Source organism: Sorghum bicolor, chromosome 2, assembly GCF_000003195.3.
Source record: "Sorghum bicolor cultivar BTx623 chromosome 2, Sorghum_bicolor_NCBIv3, whole genome shotgun sequence".
Classification (NCBI taxonomy): domain Eukaryota; kingdom Viridiplantae; phylum Streptophyta; class Magnoliopsida; order Poales; family Poaceae; genus Sorghum; species Sorghum bicolor.
This window is the reverse complement of record NC_012871.2, coordinates 14,437,000-14,460,862: the sequence shown is the minus strand read 5'-3', so window position 1 is coordinate 14,460,862 and position 23,863 is coordinate 14,437,000. Positions and strand designations below refer to the sequence as shown.

At 42.8% G+C, this 23,863-nt stretch overlaps 3 protein-coding genes and 1 long non-coding RNA gene across 4 annotated transcripts; 1 reads left to right on the top strand and 3 right to left on the bottom strand.

The window, feature by feature from the left end:
- LOC8059714 (probable alpha-1,6-mannosyltransferase MNN10) lies at nt 9,378-12,173 on the top strand. Its single transcript, XM_002461848.2, has 5 exons — nt 9,378-9,926; nt 10,062-10,094; nt 10,333-10,423; nt 10,776-11,036; nt 11,507-12,173. Exons 1-5 carry the CDS (start codon nt 9,468-9,470, stop codon nt 11,599-11,601), a joined length of 939 nt encoding a protein of 312 aa, XP_002461893.1. The 5' UTR covers nt 9,378-9,467; the 3' UTR covers nt 11,602-12,173.
- On the bottom strand, nt 12,311-14,211 carry LOC8059713 (thaumatin-like protein 1b). Its single transcript, XM_002459712.2, has 2 exons — nt 14,092-14,211; nt 12,311-13,189 (listed from the first exon to the last, which is right to left on the bottom strand). The coding sequence occupies exons 1-2, from the start codon at nt 14,147-14,149 to the stop codon at nt 12,492-12,494; spliced, it is 756 nt and encodes a 251-aa protein (XP_002459757.1). The 5' UTR covers nt 14,150-14,211; the 3' UTR covers nt 12,311-12,491.
- LOC110432232 lies at nt 18,160-19,846 on the bottom strand. Its single transcript, XR_002449643.1, has 3 exons — nt 19,723-19,846; nt 19,266-19,614; nt 18,160-18,282 (listed from the first exon to the last, which is right to left on the bottom strand). It is a non-coding gene; the product is annotated as an uncharacterized LOC110432232 (long non-coding RNA).
- Nucleotides 22,265-22,576, bottom strand: LOC8057930 (zinc finger protein JAGGED-like). The gene has a single exon (XM_002459711.1). The coding sequence runs from the start codon at nt 22,574-22,576 to the stop codon at nt 22,265-22,267; it is 312 nt and encodes a 103-aa protein (XP_002459756.1).

Genomic DNA, 23,863 nt, shown 5'->3' with positions numbered 1-23,863 from the left:
CCCATGTGTTTTGCCCAGTAAAGGGGCAACGGCTAGTTTAGCCCTTGGGGCTATAAATAGAAGTGGTGGTTGGCCTTGGCCGGAGTTGAGCACCCTTGGGACTTAGTGTCCATGCTTGGGGAGTGCTAGTAAAGCCTCTAACTCACATATGCTTGATAGTGATCATCCGATTGTGTGAGTGAGCGATTCTAGTGCGTTGCATTGAGAGATTGCATCGAGTGGCACTAGGTGTTCGTGTTGCAAGCTGGTGGTGCTTGTTACTCTTGGAGGTTGCCACCTCCTAGACGGCTTGGTGGCTTGTGACTCCGTCGAAGCACGCAAGGAGATTGTGTGGTGCTCCAGAGAAGAGATTGTGAGGGGTACGGTGCTCACCCCGCGGGGATCGCGAAGAGCAACTCTATTGGATCGTGCGTGTCATTGAGCTACCTCACTTGTGGGTAGGTTCTTGCGGTGTCCTAGTGGGGACGAGGTTCGTGTAACACCTCTTAGCCGCCGAACCACCAAGTGTTGGTCGACACAACGGGGACGTAGCTGAAAGGTCCAAATGGCTAGAGGGGGGGGTGAATAGCCTATTTAAAATTTCTACAAACTTCAACTAGACAAGTTGATTAGTAAAACAAAAGGCGAAGCTATTCTAGCACTAGCACAACTAAGCTATGCAAGCCACCTATACAAGTCTAGCAAGAAGGCTAAACACTAAAACACAACAACTAGAGAAGGCTACACAACAACTCTATACTAACAAGAACTAAGCTACACAAGCTAAACTAACAAGGTAGGCAAGTATGTAAAGAGAGGAGAGTGATTGTTATACCGACGTTGTAGTGAAGAGATATATCCAATCAATCACGTACACAATCACAAGAATAAGAGAAACCTCGGCAAGAGATGACACAAGATTTTTTCCCGAGGTTCACTTGCTTCCCGGCAAGCTAGTCCTCGTTGTGGCGATACACCCACTTGATGGATCACGAGCTAATTGGCAATCCAAAGCCAAACCCTCAGCGGGTGCCGCACATCCACTCACAAGATGGGGATCCTCCAAGCCACGAGCAATCCACTAGAGTAGCCAATTGCAATCTCCCGCGGGGAAGGCTCAAGAACCCCTCACAAGTCACTTGGTGAGGCTCGAAACAATCTCCAATCACGAGCTCAACACCACCGCTGCTCCAAGCCATCTAGGGCGTCGGGAAACACCCAAGAGTAACAAGAAATCCGCAGCAAACTCAAGAATCAAGTGCCACTAAATGCAACTCTCAAAGCAATGCACTTGAATCTCACTCAATCTCACTAGGATGAGCAATCAAGTAAGGAGATGAGTGGAGGGAGTGTTCTCTAGCTCAACGTATGCCTCAAGTAATCAAATGTGCAAGAGAGAACCCCCCAAAGCCGGCCACCAACTATTTATAAGCCCCTCAAAGAAACTAGCCGTTGGCCACTTTCACTGGGCTAAAATCGGGGGCACCAGACGCTACTAAGTGGTCACCGGACGCTCGACCCCCAGCGTCCGGTGCTCAGGGATAGGCCACGTGTCCTTTTTGAAACTCGCGTGTCAGGCTCTAACGGCTACCTGCAACACACCGGACGCTCTGCAAAACCACACCGGACGTGTCCGGTGCTCACCGGACTCGTGCGCAGAGAGGGTGTCAAACTCGCGACCTCACCGGACGCTGGGCACCGGACGGTCCGGTGCCCACCGGACTCGTGCACAGAGAGGGTTGCAAAAACTCCTCACACCGGACGCTAACCACCGGACGCTCTCAGAGTGCGTCCGGTGCTCCACCCTAGCAGGGTCAAGCACACCGGACTCTGAGGCCAGCGTCCGGTGCCTCCACACTCAGCGTCCGGTGAGTGTTTTTCAGTGAGAAAACACTCCCGCGACTTCTCAAAATTTCCCACCGGCGCAATAGAAAATATACACTTATTTTTCTCAAAAGCGCCGAATCCCGCCTCGCAAGCTCGGCGGGAGGGAGAGAGGAACCCACACCCCTCTCAACCCTAGGAACTCCACCTCCTTCGAAAATGTGCCAACACCAACAAGTGTCCACCACCAAAGTGCAAGTGTGTTAGATTTTCACAAACATTTTCACCAAAGGAGTTAAGTTAGCACTTTACTAGATCCTAATGCATATGCTCAAGATATGGACCTAGTAGCACTTGATTCGAGAGATGACCGTGATTTCCCCTCTTGATAGTCGGCTATCTATCCTAAACCCGGTCAATTACTTCTCTACTCATCTTAGACCGGCAAAAGTAAAACCCTATGTTTATACCTTTGCCTTGATCACTTTGCTCCTCGTCTATCACCATGATCTTCACTTTATGCTTCATCCCTTTGTGATCATGTGGCCACCTTTCCATGCCACCATGCACCTTCATCACATGTGTTGCTATGCCTAACTCAAATTACTTGAACACAAGGCATTAGCAACTTGGTGTCATTAATTACCAAAACCAAACTTGGGCTTTCAGTAGCTTGGTGGCAACCAAGTGAACCTCGGGAGAAAATCATCGTGTCAACATTGTTCTTCCCGTTGGTTTGCAAGTCCCTAACACAAGCTTGTTCTTACTTTCATATACTTGTGCTTGTGTAGTTGCTCTTGTAATTAGTTAGCTTGTGTAGCTTGCTAGTTACCTTCTTGCTTGTGTAGCTAGAAGTAGTTCCCCTTGTGTGACTAATTTGATTTGTGTAACCTTGTTAGTCACATTACTTAGTTTGTGTAGCTAAGTAAGTTGTGCTCTCTAATTTGGCATTAGCTGCCTTGTTATTGAGCTTGCTAGTGAGCTTAGGCTTTGTGCGCTTTGCTTCACTAGTTTGTGTAGGAGCTCCCCCGGTTTGCAAAGTACTAGTTGCATAGGTTTGTGTGACCTTGCTCCTAGAATTGATTAGGTGAGCTCTTGCTAAGGTAGCACCTTGTTTGCTTTTTTAGGATCTTTTACAAGGTGCTAGAGAACTTAGATAGAGGGGTGTAGTCTTGGCTAGACCGATAGTTTTAATTCCGCATTTGTTTCGGTTAGCCGACACGATAAGTTTTAAAAAGGACTATTCACCCCCCTCTAGTCCGCTATCTTGACCCTTCAGTGGCGGCAACCACCAAGAGTAACAAGAAAACCGCAGCTAGAACGATCCATAAGTGCCACTAGATGCAATCACTCAAGCAAATGCACTTGGAATCACTCCCAATCTCACAAAGATGTTTAATCTATGAAGGAGATGAGTGGGAGGTGTTTGCTTAGGCTCACAAGGATGTCAAGTATGTTAGAATGCCAAGAGTGTGAGCCCCAAGCCGGCCAAACACGTATTTATAACCCCTCAAGCAAATAGAGCCGTTGGCTCTTACACTGGGCGAAATACGGGGTCACCGGACGCTCTTAAAGGGGCACCGGACACTCAACACCTGCGTCCGGTGCTCCAACGTCAGCCGCGTGTCAGAGTCTAACGGAAACCTGCAGTGCACCGGACGCTGAGCAAGTTAGCACCGGACGCGTCCGGTGCACACCGGACTCATGCGCAGAGAGCTCTGCAAACACACAGGGTCACCGGACGCTAAGCACCGGTAGCGTCCGGTGCTCACCGGACCCATGCGCAGAGAGGGTCGCAAAACGCCCGCACACCGGACGCGCACCACCGGACGCTCAAGCCAGCGTCCGGTGCCTATCGTCCGGTGCCTTACCCTAGCTGGGCCAGGCACTGTTTGCACCGGACGCTCAGACGCAGCGTCTGGTGCTCAAGAAGCCAGCGTCCGGTGAGTGTTTTCTCAGCGAGAAACACTCCCGTGACTTCTCCAAAATTCCCACAGGCGCAATAGAAAATATGCACTTTATTTTCTCAAAAGCGCCGAATGTCACGTCAGGTGTCCCCTGAACCATGTCACGTCAGCAGTAGTACTCCGCCGCCATGCATGGCAGAGTTCTGTGCATTTGCCCTGCCATGCATGGTGGCGGGTCCAAACGGCCTTGTTTTGAAAATATTTTTATAAGTGAGTTAATTTTGAAATATGTTTCAAATTTGAGCTAAAAATAAAAAAATCCAAGACGACGACCCCAGGGAGTCAAGCAGTGGTGATTTCGCGGAGAGGTGACGGCAAATTCTGGGAGGCGTGCCACAACGATTTCTAGGAGTGGCGAGCGACGGGCGACAGCGAATATCGGGGCGACCAACGGCGCGCAGCGAAGAATATCGAAACAGCGGGCGGTGATGACGCACGCGAACTTCTCGGCGGATCGAGAGCTGAGTATGCTAGGGAGAATGAAAAAAAAACTAAACCACCCTTAAAAATTTTTAATTATATTTTTTTCAGAGTAATGGCTATCAATTTTTTTATGTTCCTCCAAGCACTCTAAGGCCTTGTTTAGTTCACCCTAAAAACCAAATTTTTTTAAGATTTTCTATCACATCGAATCTTGCGGCACATGCATAGTAAATATAGATGAAAATAAAAACTAACATAGTTATCTTGGTGGGGTAACCAATACCCTAAGCTAGGGTTTTATCTTCCTCCGGCGGCGTCGTCGGAGTCCACCAAATTCTGGGGCGAGTCACGTGATCTCCCCCTCTAATCTCTTCGCTTGGACTGTGTTCTTCTCCGCAAGGAGCTTGGAAACTTCCCTTGCAGCGTGCATGGCGGAAAAAACAGAGCAGGACAAGGGGAAGGCTGTGGAGATAGATGAGGATGGAGTTTTGCCGAGTCTAGAATCGCGTTTGGAGGGGCTAGAGCAGCGCTGTTCGGCGCCATGAGGAACGCTTGGTCTGCAGCAAAGGAAGTAATTTTCAAAGTGCTAGGTCCTAACCTTTTTTTGGTCCAACTTCATTGTGTAGGCGACTGGACGAGGGTGATGGAGGGAAGTCCATGGCTGTTCCGCGGAGCAGCTATCGTGCTGGAGGAATCTGACGGATTTTCCAATGTGCTAGATTATAAGTTGAACAGGATCCCGGTGTGGACGAGGATACAGGGAGTACCGGAGGGGCTGATGAAGAAGAGGGAATTAGCAGAGAAGGTGGCAAAGAATGTTGGAGATATCATCACTGTGTTGGTAAACGAGGGCAAGATTAGCTCAACACCGTACCTGCGTGCTAAAGTATGGTTTGATTTAGACAAACCGCTAGTAAGGGTGGTGCTGATCACAATTAAGGAGAGGATGAAATATCTAGTGCAATATGAAAAATTGCCAAGCTTTTGCTTCTTCTGTGGTTGTATGGGTCATGAGGTTACAGAGTGCGGGGATGGAGTGCACAGCAAAGCAAGTTGTCAATGGGGGGACTGGCTGAGAGTTCCCTTTCAATCTATGGTGGCAGGAAGGGAGGAATATAATCGCAGTAGGGGCAGAGGGCGTGGAAGAGGCCACGGGAGAGGTGGAGGAAGAGGAGGTGGAATTTATGGAGACTTCTACTGGCAAAGAGGAAGATTCAGAGAAGCTGCAAGGCAGTAAGAAGGATGATTCAGAGGAAAGGGGGGGATCTGATATGAAAGTCAGCTTGCCTCCTCTGAATAATTCTATTAGTCCATTGAAGGAGCAAGAGAAGAAGAGGCCAAAAAGGGATGGCGAGGGGAAGGACTCTACAACACATTCAATTGTTAGATCGGCGCTCTCCCTTGAGGAGAGTGGCCAGAAGCAATGAAAATCTTAGCGTGGAACTGCCGGGGGCTCGCTAGCTCCCGGGCAGTTCGTGCGCTTCTGGAGGACCAGAAGCGGGAGAGACCAGATGTTCTATTTCTGTCTGAGACACATCTGGGAAAAGTTAAGGTAGAAAATTTGAAGCGGAGGTTGGGCTACGACAAGTTTATCATTCATGAGAGTGATGGTCGTAGTGGCAGGTTATTGATGTTATGGAATAAGGGCGTAGTGGTGGAACAATTAAATGTCTCTCAATACTACATTGATGTAGTCGTGGGAGAAGGAGGAGAATGGCGTTTAATTGGAATTTATGGGGAGCCAAGCTGGGACCAGAAGGACCAAACTTGGGAGGCGTTGCGTTTTCTAAAAAATTCAGATACAAATTCCTTGCCCTGGTTGGTAGTAGGGGATTTTAATGAGATTTTATATCACTATGAGAAGGAAGGAGGAAGGGCAAGATTACAGCGGCATCTTCAAGCCTTTCATGATGCTTTAGATGATTGTGCTTTAACTGATATGGGTTATACGGGGGACATTTTCACATGGCATAGAGGGGAGATACGTGAGAGGCTGGACCGAGGTGTTGCTAATGCCGAGTGGAGGGAGATGTTTCCCCGTGCTGAAGTGGTGAATGGTGAATTCCTCAAATCGGACCACCGGCCCATATGTGTTAACACTGAAGCTTCTGGATTACAGGAGGTTCACGCTAACGGTAGGCCAAGGCGCTTTGAAGCTAGATGGTGAATTCTATACTCTATAACATTCAATATTACATTGTCCTATCCTATGTTTATTTAATTTAGCAAAGTGGTGGCTGAACCATGGAAGTAGTGCACCAAACCTCAGAAAGCTAGCTGCTAGAATATTAAGTTTGACATGCAGTTCATCAGCTTGTGAGAGATGTTGGAGTTCATTTGAACAGGTATGAGTCCGATCCTTATGTCATTTGAACAGATCATCAGCTAGCTGCTATAATTTTTTATTTTTTGTTGACATGAAAAAAAATCACACGTATGCAGGTCCACACACAAAAAAAAAGAAACAGGTTGCTTCATGACAGAATGAGGGACCTTGTGTATATCAAGTTCAACTCAAAATTGAGGCAAAAGAGGGACAACAGGGATAAAGATCCCCTCGAGAAACCTGTTCTTGATGCTTTAGAAGATGAAGACAATGAATGGCTCACTGGCATTGAGCCAACAGAGGAAGATCCAGAGCAGGAGGGACAAACTGGAGCATCATCACAGGGAGTTGCAGCTGCACCACAAAGAGAAGAAACAAGGAGGGGAGGTAACAAGAACAAGAAGAGAAAGAGGTTGATCCCTACTTCTTTTGAGGATGAAGAGTTATCTGCTGCTTCTTCAGAAGAGGACAATAAAATGCCATCTTATTTGAGTTCTGAACTTGGTTCAGATTCAGAAGCTCAAAGTGACTAATTAGGGAATGTGCAGCTAGCTATGTGGTGCACCGGTGCTTCAAGTGATTGAGTTCATGTCGTCTTCTGGACTTAATAATTGTTAATTTGTGATTAAACTATGAAACACATGTGATTTGTGATTTGATTGTAAAATATGATGGTTGTTTGAACTTGTTGTTGTCTATTATATATTTTGTCTGTTTCTAAATAAATAGCGAGCTATAGCGTGGATAGCGATAGCACGCTACTGTGTACAAAAGCCGCTATAGCGGGGCTATAGCGCCGCTATAGCGTTCGCAATAGCGCAAATAGCGTGTGGGACAGACAGACGCTATTTTCTGTAGCCCGCTATTTAAAACATTGCGAATTATGCAAATCTCTATACGCTCTGGTAGGGAAGACTTGGTGGCTTGGCATTATAACAGAAGTGGTTTGTTTTCGGTGAAATCAGCATATCAATGGGAATACAAATTTGGAGCGAGAAGCATCCAAATGCCAGCCAGTACTGCATCAAGGAAATGACTTTGGAGGTGCTTATGGAAGCTGAAAACACCTTCAAAGATTAAGATCTTTGGGTGGCGGGCAATCAAAGGCCTGTTACCATGCCGTGCCATCCTAGCAAATCAGCATATCGGTGATTCAGGTGGCTGCCCAGTTTGTCAGGCTGGAGCTGAAGATATTAAGTACATGATTTTTACATGTAAACGAGCGAGACAAGTGTGGCGTTCTTTGGGAATTGAAGAGAAAATACAACGCCTAATTATGACTGACAGATCGGGTTCAGTAATTCTTGAGGAAATTCTCACAAAGGATGATCAAGTACAGAACCTTGAGGTGGGATTTGCAGAGTTAGTCATCACAGCCGCCTGGTATATATATGGTGGGAGCGTCGACAATTGGTACATGGAGAAACTATTCAGCGACCAGCTAGATCTGCTATGGCCATTGCGGCACTAACAAAGAATTATAAACTGGCGACAAAAAAAAGTTCAACATTAAGGCAGGGATGGAAGAAACCTCCAGAAGGTAAAGTCATGGTGAACGTCGATGCTGGTTTTGATGAAAATGGTGGTTGTAGCAGTGTTGGTTCCATTATAAGAGATTGCTCGGGTGGTGTATTAGCAGCAGCCCATAGCTTTGTGCCACATTTTGTTGATGCACCGATGGTGGAGGCTTATGCGCTGAAAGAGGGATTGATGTTAGCGCAACATATAGGATGCAACCGATTAATAATCCAATCAGATTGCATGGAAGTGGTACAAATTATGAAGGATGGAGGTTTCTCAGCAAATTCGGCAGCTGCAATATATGATGACTGCAACATTATATGGAGTGGTTTCTAGGATATATCGATTGAACAGGGAGGCGAATCAGATGGCTCATAATTTAGCTAAGGCCTTGTTTACTTCCAAATTTTTTTGCAAAATATGAATAGTGACACTTTCGTTTGTATTTGACAAATATTATCTAATTATAGACTAACTAGGGTCAAAAGATTCGTCTCGTCAATTTCGACCAAACTGTATAATTAGTTTTTATTTTCGTATATATTTAATATTTCATGCATGTGTGTAAAGATTCGATGTGACGGGGAATCTGAAAAATTTTGCAAAATTTTTTGGAAACTAAACAAGGCCTAAAAGAGCTCGGCAGTATAAGCAAAATTGTACATGGGTCGATGAGCCCCTAGCTTTATTCTAAATTTTTTTGATGAACGATGTAACTATCTTGAATGAATAAAGTTCTGCCGTATGGTTTTTTAAAAAAAGAGATGAAAATAAAAACTAATTACACAGTTTATCTGTGTAAATCACAAGACGAATCTTTTAAGCTTACTTACTCCATAATTGGATAATGTTTGTCAAATAAAAATGAAAATGCTGCAGTATCAAAATCCAAAAACTTTTCACATCTAAACGAAGCCTAACAAACCTCAAATTTTACAAGTTCCTAATATTTTGTGCCCTTGTACCGGTGATATTGCAGTGAAAAGGTTTCGTCCGAATAGAACGAGAAAGGCCCTATTGGTTATTCTAGCTTTGGCATGGCATGCCAAAACCTAAATGGGTCTTTATTCTGAAATAAGTCTTTATCTCATATAATACAAAGATTTAAACAATCTCAACTTTAACTAAGTTTATCATAAAATTTTAAAAATTACAAATATTTATATATTTAAATAGATTTACTATGAAAACATATAACACGATTAATCTAATGATATTTATTTATTATTACAATAAATATTATATATTTTTATATATTTAGATTTATTTGACTCCTTAAAATGAAGACTTATTTTAAAACGTGACGGTATATTCTGTTGACCAAAAGTGGGTATGCAATGCAAGTCTTTGATTAGTCGCACAATCGCTCCTGGCATACCATCGCTCGCGCCGCTGCAGGCGACGGCCAGGAGCCTCCACTCCCGGCGATGGCCGTGCGGTCCCGGCCTCGCCGCTCCGCCGGCCACCTTTACCACCTCCGCCTCCCAAGGCTCCTCTTCCTCCTCCCGCTCGCTCTCCTTCTCATCCTCTTCCTCGGGCACCTCCCCGCGCTCCTCCGCGGCGCCAACGCACACGGCCGCCGGTGTCTGCCAGACGCCACTGACCACCTCCTCCCCTTCTCCCACCCCTTGCCGGATCCCCGCCTCAGCATCGCCATCGTCACCCTCGCCGACGAGGACGCCGGCAGGCCGGGCGGACGGCGGTCCTTCCGCGGCGTGCTGGCGGCGTCCGCGCGGAACAAGCGCGCCTACGCGGAGGCGCACGGGTATGGCCTCGTCGTGCTCCCCGCGTCCGCCGTCGACCCCAGCCGCCCGCCCAGCTGGAGCAAGGTCCTCGCGCTGCGTTCCCACCTCCGCCACCACCACTGGCTCTTCTGGAACGACGCGGTGGGTCGCTGCAGCTAGTTACTGGATTTAACCTTGATTACTATACTAGCAGCATACAAAGAATCAAGTATGTTGTTTCTTGCACATAATTGATGTGCTTAGTGATCATTAATTGCTCGTTTTTTTTTGTTACAGGACACACTGGTTACTAACCCAGAAATCCCACTGGTAAGTCTCATGCTTGTAATTTGTCGTGGGGATATTTACTTGAATATGAGTATTTTTCAAACAAAATACTTTGCATGCACAGTCCTGATGTCATGAGAAACAATGCTTTTTGAAGAATTATTGGGCTCTATTGTAGATGCACTTGGTACAGAATCTACGGTTGGATCCCATGTTGAGATGTTCACCTGACATTGCTCATCTTTTTGACATACTTTTCTCTCTCATTACATGTTTGTAGGAGAGGATTTTATCCTCAGTGATCGGATACAATGATTTTGACAAGTCACCTGATCTTGTTCTAACAGAGGATTTTGGTGGTGTGAATGCTGGTATGGGAGACTAACACTGTTTACACAGAGTATTTGTGTCTTTTGTTTATCAAAATTGCTTTGCTACCAAATTGTTGGGACACTTCTTTTTAAGCATGTCCAACCCCAACAGGCATCTCTACAATCCCAAATTGTCAACTCGTCTTACAGTCAGTGTAATGGAGTTTGAAACTACATTTATTCATCTGAGTGTTCTGCATCTACTCATGCATGTTCAGAATAATCTGATGTTCAGAAATAAACATGTCGAATGACCATCTTTGATATTCGGCAGCATGATTTCACATTATTTTTTCTAGCTGTTCATCATTCACTATGATACCATAAAATAGACATATCACTTCTCATGCAGGAGTTTTCTTTTTAAGGAGGTCAAAATGGAGTGAGAAGTTTTTGGATACCTGGTGGAACCAGACATCGTTTATACAGTTCGGTTCCACGAGAAGTGGAGATAATGCAGCACTCAAGCATCTCATAGATCACTTATCAGCTGAAGAAATGCAAGAGCATGTTCGGATAGCAAAAATGCAGTGCCTCTTCAATTCCTATCCATGGACCCTTACATTGAAATCGGTGCGCCGCCTGATCTTCCACCTGCCCACTACATGGAAAGGTTCTCGCATTCTCTCATTCACTCTACTACTCTACATTGCATTTGTAATGAGGATTTGCATCTGAATGTAATGACTCATTGCATTGATCTTGAGGACATAACTTCCTAGGAGTTGTTCAGATTTATTTGCTGACTCATTTGATAGCTTTGGAGAATTGATTTTCTATATATCATGTGCAAATTGATAGTGCAACAATGGTGAAGGATGGTGTCACATTAAATTAAGGCAGTACTTACTTGAAAATAAGAAAGGTGACATAGTGTCGCCACATGCCAGTCACTGCCACCTTACATTATTGCCTACTATCCCCTGCATTGATTCCCAATAGACTGAAATTATGATCTGCACTAAGTTTTTTCTTGGAGTGCCTTATACCAACCGGAAGTCTCCACTTGCCTTGTTATTTACTATTAATTATGTATGTCCTCTTTAATTTTTATGTTTTATTCAAAGCACATTGCATTTTCAGGGGTTTATTCCGATGGAGACTTTATGGTTCATTTTGCTGGTCTGGATGACAAGCAAGGTTGGACGAATAAGATTCTTAGAGAGAGAGGAAATTGAAGATGAGCTGATTTAAATTCAGTTATAGTCTAAGGAGCAATCAGAAGATTATGCAAAGGCCCTGATTTATCTGATCTATTCAGTGGTATACTTATAGACAGTACAGCATGTCAGGATGCCATTGTCAATAGTCAAAACTGTGGCATCTGGAAGGTCTAACCGGGCAACCAGAAGTTTGTGTGAAGGCCTTGACTGACATGGTATTTCGTGTTGTACACACCAGGGCATCAGGATGCTGCTGTCAAAAGTCACAATCCTGCCATGTACACGATCTACACAGGGTTCGTTCACTTCCTGTTGCTAGTGTTAAACCGTTATTACCCAAACACAACAGAAGCTGCATATCATTGGCAGCCCTGGAGGAATAATCAACATTAGCATCTGCATAACAGAACTATCTAGGCAACAGACTGGGTTTTGTGTAATAGGCTAGGACACTCCCATGCTGTACATGGTTTCATGCTAATAATTGTCATTATTGATTGGTCTACAAGCAGTATCGATCAGTGACAAGCATATGTTGTATGTCCAAAACATTAACAGCTATTAAATCACAATACTCCCATCTAATATCTGCAGAGTGATTGTTTATCCGAGGTTTTGTATATGTGCTAGCAAGGATTTGCCCAAAGCATAAACGAGCTATACTAAATCCAGAGTGCTTGTTTATTTTGAGGTCTTTGTATATGTGCTTGCGAGGATTTGCATATAAATCCGTAGCACTGAAACTGAACAGGCTCATGTTATTCTGAATTCTGAAACGAAATGGCTACATGATTGCCGAAGCAAGTTTTATTTATTTTGACAAGTGCAGCTCCAGCAGCCTGCTTCAGTTTTTATCTGAGACGACACGCCATGGTCGCCATATAGCATTGGGTCGTCAATTCAATTTAAGGGCAGAAGACGACGTCGTAGTCGGCGCCGGCGGCGCAGGTGAAGGTGCTGCTCCCGTCGTCGAACGCGTAGCTGTAGGCCTGCGGGCACTTGCGCTTGAAGTAGAGCGAGTAGCGGCTGGGCTTGCACTCGCCGGGGCTCCCGTACCGCCCTCTGCAGCAGTACTCGTCGGCGTTGAACGCGGCGCACGCGCTCTTGCACCCCACCGTGCGGCCGCCGCCGCCCGCCGCCGTCACCGCCAGCTCCCGCGGGCACGCCGCGTTGATGTCGGCGGCGCAGGTCACCGCCCGCGCGCGGCAACCAGCGCCGTGCGGCACGATCTGGAGAGGCACGTTGAAGCCGTCGACGTTGCTGATGTCGAAGAAGTCCTTGCCGCCGCCGGCGCCGCCGCCGAGCGTGAACTCGGCCAGCGTGCTGGGCACCTGGCCGCCGGCGCCGTTGCACTCGAGCCTCCCGCCGCAGTCGCCGGACGCGCACGACAGGGCGCCCGCCGGCGAGGCACCCGTGGAGCAGCGGTGGCGGGGCCAGATGCGGCCGGCCCAGGTGCCCGGGACGCCCCTGTATTGGGCTCTGCCGCCGGGCTTGAGCTGGAAGCCGGTGGTCGGGAAGCCCGGCTTGCCTGGGTTCGTCTGCACGCCCGGGTAGATCGGCTCCCGGCATTTGTTGATGAACGTGAACGTTGCTGCCATTGCGGCTGAAATGGTGGTAGGATAGCTTGTAATTTACAACGGAGGGAATATCGTCTTGTTTTATTTTGTAAAATTTTTCAGATTTTCCATAACAGCGCAGCGAATCTTGCGACAGATGCATGAAACACTAAATATAAATAAAATAAATAACTAATTACACAATTTATCTGTAATTTACGATACGAATCTTTTGAGCCTAGTAGTTCATAATCGGACAATATTTGTAAAATACAAACGGAAGTGCTATTATTCCTATTTTGTAAAAGTTTTTGGAACTAAACAAGACCTATATATGTATCGTCATTCGAAAAGTGGTACTATGTATTCTTATTTATTAGTTGAAATATAATATAAATATACTAATTTATCTTAGGATCATAGCGATTTGCATATACTCCCCATTTGTCCCTAAAATCTTAATGTTTTTATTATTTTATAATAGGTTAATGTTCAATAAAAATTATATATGTACCCCGTATTTATTAAAGGTGACCCATACTAATAAGGAATATAGACCATTATTAAAAGGAATGCATGAAGGCATGCAGATCGTAATCTCAAGCTGATATGGACCCTTATTATCCAAGAGATACAACATAGAATCTTTTAGGATATTTTTAAAATCCTAAAACATCAAGTTTTCTAGGATAGAGGGAGTAAAATTTTTTTTTCAAGCTATTTTTTCTTAAAGGGATATTTTTTTTTGATTTCCCATAGTATAACTAAAAGAAGATAATTGCCCTTTTTTTAGGGAAATTGAAAACATTAAACTAGGCAGTTAGGGTTGGGTTGTGTGTTTGTTTTTGCTACAAACTTCTCACAGATCATTATTCAAGCTGTATTATTTTGTAATGCTTCAAAAAAAAAAATTCTGAGCCCAACTTGAATGTTAGAAGAAGACCAATACCTGGCGCAAAAGCAGAGGCCGACCATAAAAACAACAAAATGGCCCACAAGCTTCCCATGGTGGTCTTGGACCTTGGTAGACAAAACCAATGAACCACAGAAAAATTCTAGGGAACTTGGGTGTCGCAGAAATGATGCAGCACCTATGTATTTATAGGGAGAGTTTGCTCAGGCAACTTATGTATAAATGCTACTAGTAGCTTATTTTAAGCTTTTTGTAAATTGAACAATAGGGACGGTTGGTGTTGGCATATCTTTTAGAGATACGTTTAATTACTCATATATTTTATACAAACTTAGTTAAATTTACAATACTTTGACTTGACTAGTAGATCTATAATTTCATTCTTCTTGGAACCGAGGAAGTACAGAGTACTGTATATTAGGGGTAGTTGTATCAATCTTTGCTTGATAATTTCACGTGACACAGGAGAGTTTGGTAAGTTATAAAATTAATGAGTAGCCTTTATGCTACTCCCAATAGGAAGTATGGTGCACATCTAATAAAATTTTTTTGCGGGCAAGATTCATTTTTTCTTATGTGCTAGAATAAGTATATTAATATTTTTTTCTCTTACGTGCTATAATTAGAATGAGATAAAGCTATATATTAAGATTTTCTCCTTCTGTGTCAGAATTAGAATGAATAGAAGCTATATATTCATAGAGATAAAGTTTTGGTACATAATCCAATAGTTCGGCACTAATTTAATAATTGAGACCTACTTTATGGGCACAAGAGTAATTAATTGTTACTTTGACATTGGATATTATGCATTGTGCAATGTTGTTCCTTCCTAACAGAAACTTATTACCCTCTATATGATGTCGTAGCCTTGATAGCGAAGTATTCACAGTCATTACCCATATATTTTTAGTACTGATTTTTAATGGCATGATTATATTTATAGTAATTGAGTAACAACTAGTAGACTAATGGTTTCAACTGAGATGATTGAGCTCGGTCCACATGAAGGAGTTAATATAAGGAAGACAAGGAGATGGGGTAGAGATGATAATCATGGCCACATGCAAGTGTTCAAAAATGGAGAAGTGATTTGGAGATGGAAACAAGCCCAAAGGCAAAGGTATATGCAATAGGGGTTTTATTTCACCAAGGTGCAATAGGGTGCACGGTCAGATTTAGTATAGGTATTTATACTATTAAGATGGGAGCTCTAAAGTAAGTATGGTTATCTAGTGTCACTAGGTGGTGACATTCTTTTCATATGGATTAGAACTAATGACTTGGTAAGGAAGCAAGTAAAAATGATTTGAAAATGCTAACTCGAGTGCTTAAGGTGCTTGTGTTCTTGTGGAACACATTTGGAGTTAGTGCATTTGAAAAACTTGCCGGGGAGGTGGATGTTTGCAAGGTTTTTCTACTCACCAAATTTATCCAGTGCTAGGCCTTTTAACCTCTCTGTGTTACAAAATCCGCCCCTAGAAATATAATCATTTTCAAGGGTGTTCTATTAACAGAACCGCCCCCTACAAATGCAATTTCAAGGTCGATCTTATTAAGAGAACTAGCCCTAAAATTCATTTTTTCTAGGAGCAGTTCTTTTCTAAAAAATAATTTACATGACTGGTCCTTTTACTGAAATACCACTAAATTTACTCCCTATAAATTTTTCTTCTTACTCCCGATAAATCTATAGATCACTCTATTGGGAGCTCGTTTGGCGGCTAAAAGGTTGCAAAAATAGAGGATGTCTTTGCACTTTGAAGAAGTTGCCTTTAAGAGGTAAGGTCATGCCATCCGAATTTCCTTTTAAAGGTCTACGCATAAATTTCTCTTGGTTAATTATAATTTCCATCTAAAGGGAGACATGCTTGCTACTTTTACATTTTGTTGTTAGTTTTGGCTGAATTTTTTCCCAACTTACTTTTATGGAGTAGGTTCACATCAATCTCTAGTTATTTTGTTTCTTGCTCTTTATTGGGTAATAGAATGGTGTCCATGAATGAAGATATTTGTAGATCTAAGTATATATCTATATGTAGCCATGCATGGAGAGGTGAGAGAGTAAGAGAGAGGTGACCCTTTGTTTAATGAAAATAAAGTGTCTATAAATTTACAAATAGTATTGTGTGTGTTGATGTTTTTTTGCCAAAATTTGATATCAATTTATGATGGTCCTTTAGTTAAAATTTTCTCTAGCTAAATGGGAATAATATTTTGATGCGGTTATATGTTTTCATTAAGGCCCACACATGAAGAGGACGTGGCATGGATGTAAGGAACAAAGTCTCTTTTATCCAAGGTGTAAATAAATTTATTAAACCTCCCAAAAAGCATACGTTGATTATGTAGATAAAGGATATATATTGTTCTTTGTTCATATTGTGTCTGCCAGAACATTAGGTGTAACCATTCATTACGAGCATTAGAGAGGATACATTTTTTGTGGTCATATCTTTCTTTCAATTTTTTGTTACAAAGAACACAAGGATCTTGTTTGTAAGGTCTTTAGCCATTAGACCTATTAGAATGCGTAGCGATTTTTTTTACGGTGAGGGGGGGGGGGGTGTCACACCCTGGCTTTTAAAATAAGACCAGAGTCGTCATATGTGTGCCCAGGAAGTCCACACATATAACAAAAGAATAGAAATATCAGAATCAATGTTATATATAGCGGAAAAACATATTTATAATAACACTTACAAAACATCAGAGTACGCGGAAACAGTAGCTAAACTTCTTAGGCTCCAATCTTCTCAGGGACGGTTGACTGGGGGCTCCGTACGCCAAGCACTTCTGATAAGCTTCTAGAAAACTCCATGACCTCTTTATCCTTCTTCTGAGCAGCACTTTACTACACACTGGGGGTGTGGAGGAAATAGCAAGGGTGAGTTCATGTCGAACTCAACAAGTACAGGCGGAAAGTATAATGACATGCAAGGCTTAATCAAAGGAAAAGTTGACACTGTTTGACTGCAGGTGAGCTTTTTAGTTGGTAAACTTTTATTACAACTTTATTATTAAACAACCTATTACTAGTTGTGAGTAGAGCATCCCAACCCTTATTTAGATGAAGGTTAATTAGCAATATTATTAGTCATCATTATAATTACTATTATTATTAAGATCACCGAGGTAGCAACCTCGGATAGTAACTCGGGGTAGCAACCCCTTTAAGGTCAAGAGATAGCAATCCCAATTAAGAACATAGGATAGCCATCCTGCCAACACGGAATAGCCATTCCGCCAAAGCACGAGGTAGCAACCTCAACCAAGTTCCGCCTCCAAGTTCCATGTGATTCCAATTTGCTCATCAAGTGAGGGTCTGGGCCGCTCGTGACCGTGAGCACGGCTGATATATCAGTTTTACACTCTGCAGAGGTGTGCACGTTCACTCCAAGTCGTGATTCCCATTCGCCTGGGGTCGCGACTCCCCAAAACACTACCAAGGTGAGCAGGCAGGGTTTCACTACGAGACCTTTCACAGGGTCCAACTAATAGGATGCCACTCGTAAGTTTTTGCCGGGGCGCGCGGCAGCCGTGCCCATAGCAATGGGACCCCGAACTGACCGACCTCTTAATATGAATACCCAAGCTACATTCCTTACGCCTACCCGGAAAGTAACACCCTACCAGTGGAGGTCCTGCTAATTAGTCAAGCCAGAGCCCATATAGCTTGGAGCTGCACTGTAAGTCCCAGGGGGCCGCTCCCTGACTAAGTCCTTACGGAGAGCAGAGACGGGTACGCCCGGCAAACCGGACCACCAACAGTACCCGCTCCCCCTGTCCTCAACCAAACCACGATGCTCGCAAGCACCGCAACATCTCCATCACCGAAGTGACCATTGTTCACCATTTAATCATTTATCATCATTGAAGAATTCATTAAGCAAGATCATTATTATTATTATTATATAGATTAGATGAGTAGAGCAACTAAGCATATCTACTGTTCACTATACTACCCATATATAAACCCAGGTATACAAGGAATATAGTAGAAGACTAGTCATGTCCTTAGGGTTTGCAGTATTAAGACACATGCAATGGAAAGTAAATGTATTTAAAGTTTATAGGTACAATATGATCAAAGGGTGTCTGCACTTGCCTTAATTCCCAGTGTTTATCTGCTCAGAATTCTTTGGCTTCTTTTTTCTGATCTCCAACTTCTGCTTCGATTATCGGTCCTCAGCGCCTGATCTTCACTGTTGACGAACCACACTTCTTCTACGTGTAGCAACCAAGCAACACAAACAGACAAACAAACAATCACGACTAAGAACAAGCATCAATCAAAAGAAAAGCTTAGAAAGAGCGCACTAAACGACACGGCTTATTGCTACGATCGTGACCACACAAGAACCATTAAGAAAGGAGCTATTCGTTAAATGAACACGGCTTTCGAGGTTCGAAGTGTAACGAAGAAGATCAACTATTATCATAAAGTGAAATTAAACAAACTATAATTATAAAAGACAAAGTATAGTTCCAGTCATATTCTATTTATAAACAGTTATAGAAATTGTTTAGACTATTTTAGCATTCATAGCTTAGAGAATATAAAACAAGTGAGAACAACTTAATTAGAATCACTATTTTTTTTCAAAAGTTAATCTAAGCAGGTCATAATTGAAAATTCATTTAGGTTGATATTAATTATATTAACATTCTTTATTTAAAGACTAAACTATATAACTAAGTCGCTTTTAATCCAAGAGACATTAGATAGATATTAACTAAATTAATTACATGCTTCATATTTAACTAAACCAATTATAATTAAGAAATATTTAAGTTAATATTAATCAAGTTAATATTTGATTATAAAAAAAATACCAAAGTGTAAACCTAAATTGTTTTTTTTATTAATTAAAAATGACACTCAATAAATATTAATTAAACTAATTATATTTATAAACATGGGACATGGAAAATAGTATCGCTAACAAGTTATTTACGTTGTCATGGTCATAAAACAATAGAAATCATGATTATAACTCTATATTGCTTTTAATTATAGATTTAGGTGCATATATTAATTAATCTAATATTCAACTAAATATATATAAAAAATATATGACATAATAAAAGTTAGCACCACTGCGTAGAGCGCGACGTTACGAACGTAACGCAATTGAAACGGAGTTAAAACGATTAATTGGCGAAGGATTAATGATCAGTGGCAAACTTGTTAATAAGTCGTCTTCTACCTTGGGTCATCTTCTTCTCACGAACGTCAAGTTCTGGCCATGGTTGTGCATCTGCTGCGTCGCGCCAGAGAGGGAGGGCTAGCTTGGCCTGGTCGTGGGGTAGCCTGCCGGCGCGGCCGTGCCAGGCTACGGCGGTGGTCGGCCCGCCTGCTAGGGCCGGTGCAGGGTGGCCTGCTCGCACGCACTGCACGGAGCAGGAAGCGGCGGCTCCTGCCTGCTCGCAGCAGCACGCCAAGGGGCGCGGGTCGGGGTGCTGCGGGGGTTACAGCGTGGGGCGCAGGGTCGCCGGTGACGCCGCGGTGATGCCGTATAGGGTCGCGATGGTCGGAAACGAAGAAGAAGATGTCATCTATGGATAAAGTTCGCCGAAAAAGAGAAATAGAGATTAGAGAAACGGTAAACGAGCACGGATTTGCAAAACGAACGGTGTGCCGGTGTAGAGGACGATGAGACGAACCTCGGGATGGTGACGGTTTCTGCTGGAGATGCCGGAGATGGCCGGAAACGCTCGCCGAACGTTCGCCGGAAAAGTTCGCCGGAAACGAGATCCGAAACTTCGGCGATGGATCTACGGAGCTACGGGCGGCGGCTCGGAAAAAGGCTCGTACTTCTGAAATCAGCGCGTCGAGGGCTACGCCGGCATATATATAGGTCTAGGGTTTGGAAAAGTTTTAGAATTTCTTAATTTCGGGATTTTAAATAAATCATTTTCAGTTCCAAAATAATTTCAGAAAAATCTGAAATCATTTTAAATCCCTGAAAAATATTTCCAAAATTCTAAAAATTAAAGGAAAACTTTTAGAGATATATTGAGAGTTGATCAATCCAAATAAAGTTTTTGGTGCCTATAAAAAAAAAATTTAGAGCATCTAAAAAAAATAGTTTTTGTTCTAGGAAAAATAGAAAAAAAAAGCCCGAAAAAGTCTAGAAAATTTCTAGGAAGGATCTATCAACGTCTAAACGTATTTTTGTAACTTAGCACATACAAAAACAACCAACTCAAGCAACAAAAAAGCTTCACATCAACTAAGCTCGTCTAATTAATTCCACAATATTTAAAAAGCACTATTTTTCTTTGATAACCGTATATGAAAATCTAAACAATTATTGGAAAATTTTTATCCATATATTAAAAACCTTCATTTTATTTAGTATTTTCTAATAACAACCCAAAATTGAAATTTTGGGGTGTTATAGGGGGGGCTACTGAAATGTGATTCTAATCTAGTTCGCTATACCCATGAGCCGCCACCACACCAGGCCTAAGTCTGCTCGAGCCTAGAATAAAACAATACATTGAGTCTAATTCAACCTAAAAGAGTTGTTTAGTTGAGAGGTTCCCCACCTCATATGTTATGCTCCCTCAACACTAACTTCCTGTGTCGTAATAAACCTAATAAGATCTTCATGCAGGTGGCGGCGAATAAAAAACAAAGCTTTAGATTTATCTTGGCTATATGCACTATTGTTTGCTTTGATCACTTCACCAAGCCCATTGGACTTCAAGAGAGTTTGAACATCAAGCACCCATGATAAATATCGTCATTAATGTTAAGAGCTGCAAAATAAAGCTTGGCAACATTCCACATAGTAAACTACAACATATAGAATAGTGTAGTATCAATAATTGCACAACAGTATAGTATAAATAACAAGAATCAAACTGGTTTATTACTACATAAAAGGATATAATGATGCACAACAATATAGTATAATGACTAGTCTTTGAAGACAGTAATGCTGATAATGTGTTATAAAATAACTACTAAATTGGTATACAAGAATGCGGAGAACAAAAATGAGAGAGAGTCGAAAAGAGATCTTCTTATTCGCATCAATGCCTACAGAATACGCTCCCTATATACATGAGAGGAGAGAGAGAGAGTGAAGTAGTCACTGGGGTTATAGCTAGATGGTATAGGGGTTATGGACATTTGTACTGATACTAATGAATAATTCATAAGAAGTATTTCAAAGAAATTTTAATCAACATCAAGTACCAGTTAGACAGTCAGCCATTAGTAAATGGAGATAATCTTATGTAGGTTGGGAATGAACTCTTATGATGTCTGAACTAAAACGAAATCCATTTTCGCCCCCATGGTAACTAATTAAAGGACGACGAGATGGACCAGTCAGAGTTCATTACGAGATAGGTAGATAAACTCCGATCCAAAAGAATATAGGAGTATATATTTCATAGACAAAGCTAGGTAATAATTAGTACACACAAATATTTTATATATTGCAACCCGGAGATTTTACTGTACTACTTTGTGCTTGTTTTTGGAGTATTGGAGGAACTAATCAAACAATAAAGAAACCTCTAGCTAGTTTATTGCAAAAACAAGAAAAGTACTGTAAATAAAGTAGTTAAAGATTTGATGCAGCGGGGGATGAGCTTACAGAGCCAATTAATAAGAGGGATATCTTTTTCTGCAGACCTTGTTATCTCGTATTCTCCGTCTGAACCCGGAAGTTACCATGCACAAGGGACAAAGCATAAAACATCTTCTCTTGATGAAGTTTGAGTAGCTAGTAACTCTCTGATGGCCCAATGCAAATAGAGCAGATGAGGACAGCTTATAAAAATTTCCTCAGCTTTGTGGGCATGTTGTATGCACAGTTGCACACACTCCACACACACTTATATACATCAGCTAGCTAGTTAGCTAGGACCTCCAGGAATTATTTGATAGATCTTGCTACAACAATCACTTTTCCTCTCAATCAAGCATTCTCAAATGGCAGCAGATAGGGCAATTATTAAGCAGGAAACAAACTACCAAATATAACGAAAAATCGATCGAGCAGCGCATAAAACAAGACGTAGTAGCGAGCATGTGACTCGGTATGTAGTAGCTTGAATTCATTACCTATTTTTATATTAATCAGCAACCCATCATCATCAGCACATAGCTGATTAATTTCTTGGCTAGCAAGTACTGCATGTATATATATAGCAAATAAATTGAGGAGATGGAGGTGTGCTAATTAAGCTAGTTATAAGGATAGCTGCCAAGCCTGAGCTCCAAATCCACATCCTCCTTCCTCCCCAGGGACAGGCCCAGGTGCACGTCCCCGCCGCCGTAGGTCCTCGAGCCGCCGCCAGCGTCGTCCTGCTGCGGCGGCGCCGTCGACTTACTGCCGCCTGATCCGCGGTCCTTGCGGTGGATGTTCATGTGGCCGCCGAGCGCCTGCGCGTTGGTGAACCCCCTCTTGCAGAAGGAGCACTCGTAGTAGGCCCCCGCTGGCGCCCGCCTCGAGCCTTCCGCCTCCGGTGAGCCGCTCTTGTTGAACCCACCTTCCATGGACGGATCGGCCGGATCGATCGGAGCAGCAGATGTATAGCTAGACTAGAGCTGCCTCTATATAGTATATTGCTATATATGGATCAGAAGAAATTCCGTATCAAATCAAATATAAGCTGATCGATGATGGGAATTGAATGCCGGGTGGTCAGTGAAGTTCGTTTTTAGGGTTCTTGCTGGAGAGGTGGGCTACTAGCTAGCTGTAGCTGGGGATGGACTGGGAGACTCCAAACGCAAGAGGTGCAGGTGCCTTATATAATGACAGGTGCAGCTGCAAGTTGCTAGTTTTGTTTAGAGAGTAATGGACACGGCTTTGACGTCTAGTTCTGGCTGGAATTTGGATGGCGACAAGGATGAGATCGAAGAAAACAATTCGGCCGGCCGACGCCGGCCGGCCCTGCCAGTGTACGTAGCTAGCAGCTAGGCTGCCGCCCTCGATCGATCACGCACCTCCTTGAACGGCTCTTGTTCTCGGGTTTGGCGTCGCCTGTCGTAACTGCTGACAGCTGGTTGCAGTCGATGGATCCGTCATTTTCATTTTTGCATGCGCAAATAATCGGATTTTGTATTTCAATCTTTGCTTTGAAGAATCCGATCGACTTGTGTACATGGTGGCGTCAATAATAATAAGCAGGAAAAATCATTTAGAAAAGACGACGACTTTATTATACAAACTCTAATCTGTGGGCCATAACAGTATTGCATGCAGGTAGTATATGTAGACTGCTAGCAGCTATAGTAGTAATAAAAACAGTACTATTATAAAACAGCGCAAATAAAAATATACATTCGATCTGAAAGAGTCGATCACTGTATCCACATGCTGATTATTATTTGCTCAGCCGTTTCTCTTCCCATGTTTGTTTTGGAGTTTCTGTTGCTTTCACTCCGATGCTCCTCATTCTGTCATTCAGCAGCTGGTCCGGACTTCGGCGTCTCTATGTTGTTACTCTCTGGATATATCTCAACTTCAGATATTTCCCAATTCAACATGTGATATATATAAATCTTTACATTTATGATATGACATGATAGCTAGGACAGTTATATCTGCTCGTGTGCCGCACATGATAAAAAATGATGTTATATGTCAGAAATTACCAATTTCCTGTCAAAACTTAATTAGACTGATAGATGAGATGCGGATTGTGCCGTTTTCATTTTGGACATTAGTTAGTTATCAAGCATTAGCAAAGCGCCGGCGGCTTCAAAGGGATCTCAGCTATATTAACTGAAAACGAATTTCTCATACTACTGCTAGTGCTAAGATCCCTCTGAAGAGTTTAC

Coding starts and splice junctions, on each gene's coding strand:
- LOC8057930 (XM_002459711.1), bottom strand. CDS start 22,576: ATGGAAGGTGGGTTCAACAAGAGCGGCTCACCGGAGGCGGAAGGCTCG.
- LOC8059713 (XM_002459712.2), bottom strand. CDS start 14,149: ATGGGAAGCTTGTGGGCCATTTTGTTGTTTTTATGGTCGGCCTCTGCT. Junction 13,190..14,091: donor GGCCTCTGCTTTTGCGCCAG/GTATTGGTCTTC, acceptor CCACCATTTCAG/CCGCAATGGCAGCAACGTTC.
- LOC8059714 (XM_002461848.2), top strand. CDS start 9,468: ATGGCCGTGCGGTCCCGGCCTCGCCGCTCCGCCGGCCACCTTTACCAC. Junction 10,095..10,332: donor CTAACCCAGAAATCCCACTG/GTAAGTCTCATG, acceptor ACATGTTTGTAG/GAGAGGATTTTATCCTCAGT. Junction 10,424..10,775: donor TTTTGGTGGTGTGAATGCTG/GTATGGGAGACT, acceptor CTTCTCATGCAG/GAGTTTTCTTTTTAAGGAGG.